Below are 8,175 nucleotides of genomic sequence, written 5' to 3' on the forward strand. Positions count from 1 at the left end.
GTAACAGAAATGACCCCAACAAAACTCAATGGTTCACCGATTTGGACTTTGGTGGACTTTGATCTGTCATGTGTTCCTTATTTGGGATGAGTATGTGTGTGTGTGCACATCTCCCCAGGAAAAGCATAAAAATTTTTAGGCATTAACAGAAATTCATATTAAGGGTATTAAAAGCATGAATGTCTGTTGCACTAAAAATGATGTATTTTATCCTTATCAAACATTTATCAAACGGTATACCTAAAATTGAAATTCAAACATGGTCACAGTTATATTTGGTTTCTTTCTCTTTGTTTCAAACTTGTATTATGATACAGAATAGAAGTAGCATAAGAAAGTCAAAATAAGTAATTCTCATTGTTGGCAAAATCTCAAATTAAACATTATCTAGTTTGATTTTCCCAATGAATAACACATTTATCCTCTCATTATATGTTACCTTAACATTGACACTGTGTATCTAGCTCAAAATGTGAACTTTAATCTCAGGTCAGGGACTCACTAGTGGCAAGCACATGACATAGGCCAAACGAAGGAGCCCTTCCATGTAGGCTCTCCGGAAGGATCTGGGCTGCGCACAGCTTGCTTCTCGTCTCAGAGATTCCTCAAGCTGATCTTCTGTTTTAATCATAATGTTTCTAGCACCACTACTGTCTCATGCAGATACTGGAACACTGAGATAACAACGGGAAGGCCGGTGTGTCTACTGTCTCATCCTTTCCCAAAGCCTTCCAACTTCATATTTATATTTTGATTTTTGTCTGTTTTGATTTTTATTACAATGTGAAAGTTTTAGAGTTTTTTCTTTGTCTTTTTTTGGCTTTGTTTTTCTTCCTTATCATTTTCACTGTTTATTATGTACTTCTAGGTACAAATGTCTGTCCTTGCAGGTTCAAATAGAGTTTGAGGTGAGAAGGCTTCCTCTCCCACTCTCCACTTTATATGTCGAGGTAGGGTCTTTCACTCTACCCGTCTTGCTCCAGGGATCCCATGTCCACCATTCATGTCCTGAAACTACAAGCTCAACAACAGCTCATATATCATTTATACAGGTGCTAGGGCTCCAACCTCAGTCTTCACCATGCATAGCAAGTGGGTTACTGGCATCTCCCAAGACTGGTTTTTGCATTTTTATTTTCACTTTTATTTTGAAATGTCTGTTCTATTCTCTCTCTCTCTCTCTCTCTCTCTCTCTCTCTCTGTGTGTGTGTGTGTGTGTGTGTGTGTGTGTGTGTGTGTGTGTGTGTGTGTGAAGCAAGGTTTTTGTGGGGTTTGGAAGTAGTTTTTGTTGTTTCTTTGTTTTTGTTTTTGTTTTCCTAATGATTTCTTCTCTCCTCTTTGCTAGCTCTTTGTTCTCTTATCACCCTACAAGGAGTTTTATTTTATTACTGTTCTCATTTTTCTTTACCCTATCTCCCAAGGTAATTAATCCAGAATCTGGAATATAAGTTTTTCCCATGATTCTGAAGACCTGTCTCAGTCTGTTGTCTGGGTTCCACAGTCATGAAACCAGCAGTCTGAATCTGAAAGTTTATTCACTTTGTGTCACTAAACATTTTTGCTTGCCACGCACATGCTTACATGTCTCCATCACACTACCACATCCTGAGGCCCTGAACGTTGTAACAGCACAGCTCAGTCTTCTGTACTTGATGTAGTTTAGTCCACAGCCTTGGCTAATGCAGATTATTTCCACATCACTCACAAAGTCTATTATCAGCCTTAAATTAATACCCCTAACCTTTTTTAAATTTCACAGGATGAACCAGAGTATTAAAATTAAGAAAACAAAAATTAAGAATTATATTTCAGGACTGGAAATAGTTAACAGTTAAGAGCAATGACGACTCTTCCAGAGGACCAGGGGTCAGTTCCCAGCACCCTTGTGGCAGCTCAAAACCATCTGTAATCTGATGCCCTCTTCCGGCCTCAGTAGACCCTGCATGCACTACACAGAGCTGCAGACAGAACACCGTCACACATGAAATAAAATCTTAAAAAGGTGATTTTCAGCACATACGAAAAGAGCTATTTGAATTGAAACTATGCAAAAACAAAACTATCCTTCTCTCTGCATGACAAAATAAATATGTTTGCAGACTGTCTTTCCGATGTTTCTGGGAGCTGAGCAGTAGAGGACTTAATTCCAAGCACACACATATGCCGCCACCATTCGCTCGCCAGCACGTTTATCTCGGCATTCCACTCTCACAGGTGCTCTGCTCACAGGTGGTTAGAAGTGGACTAGGAAGTCTTGAAACTGTGCTTTCACTGTCAGCAAATAAATGCTAATTTCTTTAACCGGGAGGAAGCTCTCTAAAATAAAACATATACCCCATCTACATGTTAATAGCTGCTTGTTTAGGTCACCCTCTTGGGGTTTCTGAGACTATAAACATGTCATCATAGTTTTGACTTTTAATGGGCTCATTACCAGCTCTGACAATAAATATAGTTCTCACCATAAAAGGATACAAAATATAATAAGTTCCCCAAGTAATACATGCCAACTTCTATTGAGCATGCCTTAGAGTTTGATGTCCGGAGTGTTGGAAGATGCCTGATACTCTGAAGAAACCGTGCCTGCTATAGTGCGTGCCACACTTTCCTCAGAGGAAATGTTTCTGAAATACCATGTGGAGGTAATGGCTATGTCTATAACACACATATAAGGCTCATTTCAATATGGCGACCAGAGCTGATTTAGCATGATTGAGGGTTTTGTTTTGTTTATAGCTCTGACCCCACACACCTGACGACGGGATACTCGCTGTTATGCCAACACATTGCATCAAAGGTGTCCTTACATAAGGCAAAAGTTCTCTGATGACTTGATAGGTCACCTTTCCTGGGAAGAATCACTTCACCAAGTCTTCTGTGCTCCTGTATTGCTTCTTTACACCTTCTCTTTAATCTGCCTTGGCAAAGTTTGAGCATAAATGTAAAATATGGGAAAACATATAAGTCAGCGTGGAAAAAGGCAATAATGGAAAATAGTCAAAGCAGTGAAAAGAACAAGGTAGAAGAAAGATACTGCAAATTAAAGTTCATCAACATTAGTCACCTAAAAATGGCCAGTTCTCTCTAGTTAGACTTCCCATTTTGATACATTTTCACTTCAGGGGGAAGGAAGCTCATAAGAAATGGAATCATAGTAATATGAAGAGGGACTGCCTGTGACATAATCTGATTGGCCTGCTCTTTGATCACCTCTCCCTGAGTGGGGAGCAGCCTTACCAGGCCATAGTAGAGGACAATGCAGCCACTTTTGATGTGAACTGACAGACTAAGATCAGAAAGGAGAGGAGAACCTCCCCTGTCAGTGGACTTGGGGAGTGGCATGCAAGCAGAGGGAGGAGGGAGGGTGGGACTGGGAGGGGAGGAGGGAGAAGCTTATGGGGGGATGCAGAATGAATAAAGTGTAATTGATGAAAAAAAAAGTTTAAAAAAAAAGTTTAAAAAAAAAAAGAAATGGAATCAGAGCACAGAAAACCTTCCGTTTCTTTGGTTTAGACAGCTCCTGGGCTGTCTGTGCGGTCAGTCGTTTGCAGCTGACTCTTATCATTACAGTGTGAATTCCCTGTGTGAAGTCTGAGCAGCAAATGCCATCTCCTCTTCAGACCAGCACTTGTTGATGTTTCAGAACCCGAGAGCTGGTCTGAGTAGGGGAAACATGAAGGGAAAGGGACAGCTGCCTTCAGCTGGAAGCGCACTGGGCCTGGTGGCTGAGGCAAGTTCACATGGCATGCTGAGGCAGGCTGAGGAAGGCTTATCACACACAACCATTGCCAGCTGAATAGGACAAATTAAATAACATATTTAAAACTGAAGTATTAACATACCTAAAATTCATTCCTTTGCGATTATTTCACCACATTCTTATTTTTTCTGTGCTTTTGAAATTGTTTAAGCATCTTATTTTAACTGGATACTAAAAACACTATATACAAGTTTGTTTGTAACTGGCTGAAGTAGGAGTATTTATAGCAAAGACACTAGAAAATGTTGCAAATTGGGATGTGACTTATTACTCACTGATCATCTATCTAGACCTAACAAATTTGTGGGTAAAAGATATTTTAATAATGCATACTGAAACTATACATATGTAATGTATATAACCACTACTTTGTCAAAAGACGTTCATAAATAAACTTTTAGTGCCTGAAAATCATTACAGGTCAGAAAAAGAAATCTGGTCATAGCATTGGTGAAATTCTAATTTTGTTTCAGTCTCCTCTTTCTCCTTAAAGCAAACAAACATTTCAAACAGTATCCACATCAAAACTAAAAAGCCAAGAAAACTTGCCAAACTCAACAAAAGAATTCAGTCAGATATAATTTAGTAAGAATTACTGTGTTTTTTTTTTCAAGACATTACTATTCTTTATATAAACAGTGCTATCATGTATGGTATAATAATGTAACAGAAGAGTATGCTGGCTAGGTTTTTTTTGGTTTTATTTGTTTGTTCTGTCAACTTGACACAAGATTAAGTCATTTGGGAAGAGAAAACATCAGTTGAAAAAAACACCCCAAACAGATTGTCCTGTGATTGATTTGGGAGGGCCCAGCTCACTGTGACCTCTGGGCTGGTGGCTCTAGACTTGTATGACAAAGCAGCCATGGGGAGAAGCCCAGCAAGCATCTCCCCAAGGCTTCTGCTGCAGCTTCTGCTTCCAGGTTCCTCTAGAGTTCCCACCCTGCTGTGATGATGAACTGAGAGGCGGAACTGTGTCTCAGTGTCTTATCATAGCAATAGAAACTCTCACTGGGACCAAGCAGACACTTTCTTCTGTTCAGGATCTACTTCTGAAATGTGCATGATCAGGCTCTGCCTCTACCATACCACTGCAACTAACTTTGGAGGGGAAAAAAAAACAAACTGTAATTTCATGAGTTCCTTGTAGGCAAATCAGTGAACTGAGTACCTCCCAGAGAATAATTGTTTCTGTGAAAAAACTTTATAGACAGAGAATGTAGGCATCGTCATAAATTCAGCAGATTTGGTTCAGCTCCTGAGCACTAACACTTGCAGTGTTTACAGAGAAAAACAATTGATCCTAACGGCATAGTGCTTACAGTGATTAGACAATCATGAGATGTTTATGTAAAGAGAGAGAATTTAAGAGAGGGTGAAATATACATCACAGGAAAAACAATAAAACAGCATAGGCTATGAAATCAAAGGAGCACAGGTGAGTTATCCTGGAAACTCCAGGCAGACTCATGCGGGAGACGGGTTCTGAGAGGAGGTTGGAGGAGTAGACTTGTATCAATGAAGAAACAGTGGGAAAAGCGAGAGTATTCTGGGCGGATGATGACCTCTCCAGACTATTAACAGCACAAAGATCATAATGTAACTTGAACTATGACTGTACTGATCAGCTGCATGAAGCTCTTAGGGGTTAGGTTCATCTAACACTGAAGTTTGGTCTTTAGGGGTCACACAATCGAGTGTGCTTACTCACTGTCTTAAAGAATCGAGGACTGAAGAAATTTATTCAGTTTCCTAAATTAAAAGCCAAGTTCATTTCTAAAAATTACTGTAGAAGTCGTCCTTTGCCTTTTTTTCTAAAACAAAGAAAAAAAAATACATGCTCACAGTGCAGAAGGGGTTGTCCAATAGGCTTTTGAATGTATCTGTTTGGGGTGGGCGATTATAGAAAAATGAGCACGTGCAGAGTGTCCCTCTGGGGGGAAAGTGGGAAAACTGGAAAAGTAAAAACATTTGAAAACCTCCAGTGAACAAGGACTAACTCCTGAGCAGCAGCATCTAATCTCCCCATTAATGAGCCCTGCGAGAGCTATCACCATTTGGTAAAATTCGCTGACCGCCTTCTCAAAATAAACCTCTTACACCTGTGCGGTTTGTGGCAAGACAAATGGAATATGTTTCAAAGAAAGCAAGCCTAGTGCTGCACCTGTGTGATCTGGACGCTGCAATGAGGGGGAAAAAGACAATCCCACAAGTCTGGCACAGTGCTACCTTGACTTCTACCGACAGTGAAACAGACCACAGTGTCAGTCCTGATGACAGAAGGATAAAAGTGTTTGCCTAGAATCAGAAAGGTCTTTTTCTTTCCACCCTGGTTTCCAACTTCCGATTCCACTCATCCCCTTGGCAAGGCGCCAAGCCAAAGAGAAGCCCTGTTCAGTCCTTTGCTCTGCTCACACCGCGGACAGCTGTCAGTCTCTCGCAGCCTGAACAGGCAACATTTCAAGAAAATCAAAAGCAGAACTGAAAAGGCAGAGTCTGAACTTGTGGTTCCCAAGCACAGCATGTTCCTGGACTTCTGGCCTCCTCTACCACCAGAAAGAGCCCTCAGAAAGCTGCTCCCTCAGAACCTGGCTGTCTGCAAACACCTTCAAACTGAACAACATTCTGTTTCCAAAAAACCATCCCTAGAAGAGCGAGCCCTGAGCCCGCGTGTAACTTAAGCAGAATTTTGCAGATGGGGTACACGCAAGGTGTCCAACAGAGGGGCGGGGAAATCGCTCCTTCCCGGAGCGACACCCCAGCTGCCCCCGGACCGCGTGGAGACGCCGGGCCGGGCGGGGGCGCAGTGAACCCCAGCGCCTAGGTCTAGAAGTGAGACCGCGCCCTCCCGCGGGCAAGAGCCACCAGGCGGGAGGCACAGACCTCCAGGAAGGGACAGCGAGGGGGGCGACCCCTCTGGTGCGCTCCGCTCGTTCAGGGATGCTCAGCCCCGAGCAACGGAGGCAGAGAGGGAGCCCCACGAGCCGATGCGAGGGTGCGGGCCGGTCCCGGAGCCCGAGCACCCTGGGCACTTACCAGCTGCAGCGCGCAGAGACACACGAGCGAGCAGCGCCCCGTGCAGCAGCCCATGGCGTGGCCCGCGTCCCGGCAGCACCGTTGGGAAGGGATCTGCGAGCTCCGGCGACGCGGCCGTGGACTTGAGAAGCGCCGGCGCCGCGCGCTCCGCCGCCGGGCTCAGGCTCAGCCCCGCGGCCGGCTCTCCGCGCCCGGTTTTGCGGCTGGGGCTTGCCTTTGTTAATCCGCGCGCAGGGCGGGCGGAGGTCAGTGCGGCGCGCCGAGCCGCGCGTCTGCCGGGGGTCCCTGCCTCCCCGAGCGAGGGTCGGCTTCTTGGGGAGGGGGAGCCGGGCGGGAGGGCGGGGGGCGGAAGAGGCTACAGCTGGTGAGTGGGTGGATGTCTTTTAGGGGAGGGGAGTGTGCAGGAGGTGGGGTCTGGAAAGTGCGGTGGGCTGTCTGGGTCGGTGTGTGAGCGTGTGTGCGCGCGAGTGTGTGTGTGTGTGTGTGTGTGTGCGTGCGCGCGAGTGTGGGGGGGCGGGGGGGATGAATGAAAGAGCGTGTCACCGGGGAGGATCGTCTTGTCTTGTTAGGAGTCTGGGGGGAGAGAAGGAGACTGTGACAGAACGAGAATAAACACGAACGAGCGTAAATCTGGGAGGCCCTAGGGATTTGCGTCCCGCGCGTCCAGAGCGAATGTGGAGAGTCTCGGGCTATAGGTTTTCCCTCTGGGTGTGAGCGGTGGTTTGGAAGAGACTGCAGAAACCGGGAGCCGGGTTTAGCCGAGCTGCCCAGAGGAGGCACAGGTTCTGTTTGGTGTAGGGGGAGTCAGGGCCCAGGGACTTGAAGCTCAAAGTGACAGCGCTCCGCATGAGGCAAGGCCACCTTAAGGGCAAGGGACTGGCCGGCCGCGGGTGTCAGGAAGGGGTGAAAGCAGTGGCGCTAAGAGGCGGCTCCAGAAGGGTCCTGCCGAACAGTTCCGTGTCCCAAATGGAGCTCACGTTTTTCCACGCCAGGCGGGCGCCCCTGCTGGAACCTTCTAGGAAAGTTGGCTAGGATTAGAGCCGAGGATAACGTTCCCCCGGGAGCTCAGAGACCAGGGACACTGCGGAAACTGGCTGAAGCCTCTGATTCAGTGTGCCCTGGGAGTCTTCACAGAGCCGCTGACGAGGGGAAGGTGAGGGCAAGGCCTCTTGATAACAATGAGGCATTTCTAGAATATACACGAGTATGAAGGTGTACAGAAAAAATAAATTGAGAGGAGTCATGGTGGAGAACCTAATTCTAGGTAAGCAAGATGATACCAGACAGATTCTCCGTGAATTCTAAAGAATCTGTCTTTCCTGTCCACCAAGAGATCAGAGCCCATAAGTTCTGTGGAGACTCAAATTTCCACAGGGCTC

The 8,175-nt window shown here is 45.4% G+C and overlaps 1 protein-coding gene across 2 annotated transcripts in view; it reads right to left on the reverse strand.

The window, feature by feature from the left end:
- The window catches only part of Nkain3 (sodium/potassium transporting ATPase interacting 3), a 593,086-nt gene extending 585,617 nt beyond the window's left edge, over window positions 1–7,469 (reverse strand). Inside the window, exon 1 of one of the 2 annotated variants that reach the window (XM_060386050.1) lies at window positions 6,797–7,469. In XM_060386050.1, coding sequence (XP_060242033.1) covers window positions 6,797–6,850 — 54 coding nt within the window. In that variant the 5' untranslated portion in view covers window positions 6,851–7,469. The remainder of the gene's footprint in view (window positions 1–6,796) is intronic. The other variant, XM_060386051.1, reaches the window with a different exon arrangement.
- Between the last annotated feature and the right edge of the window lie 706 nt (window positions 7,470–8,175).

The sequence above is a fragment of the Meriones unguiculatus genome, chromosome 6 (assembly GCF_030254825.1).
Source record: "Meriones unguiculatus strain TT.TT164.6M chromosome 6, Bangor_MerUng_6.1, whole genome shotgun sequence".
Taxonomy (NCBI): Eukaryota; Metazoa; Chordata; class Mammalia; order Rodentia; family Muridae; genus Meriones; species Meriones unguiculatus.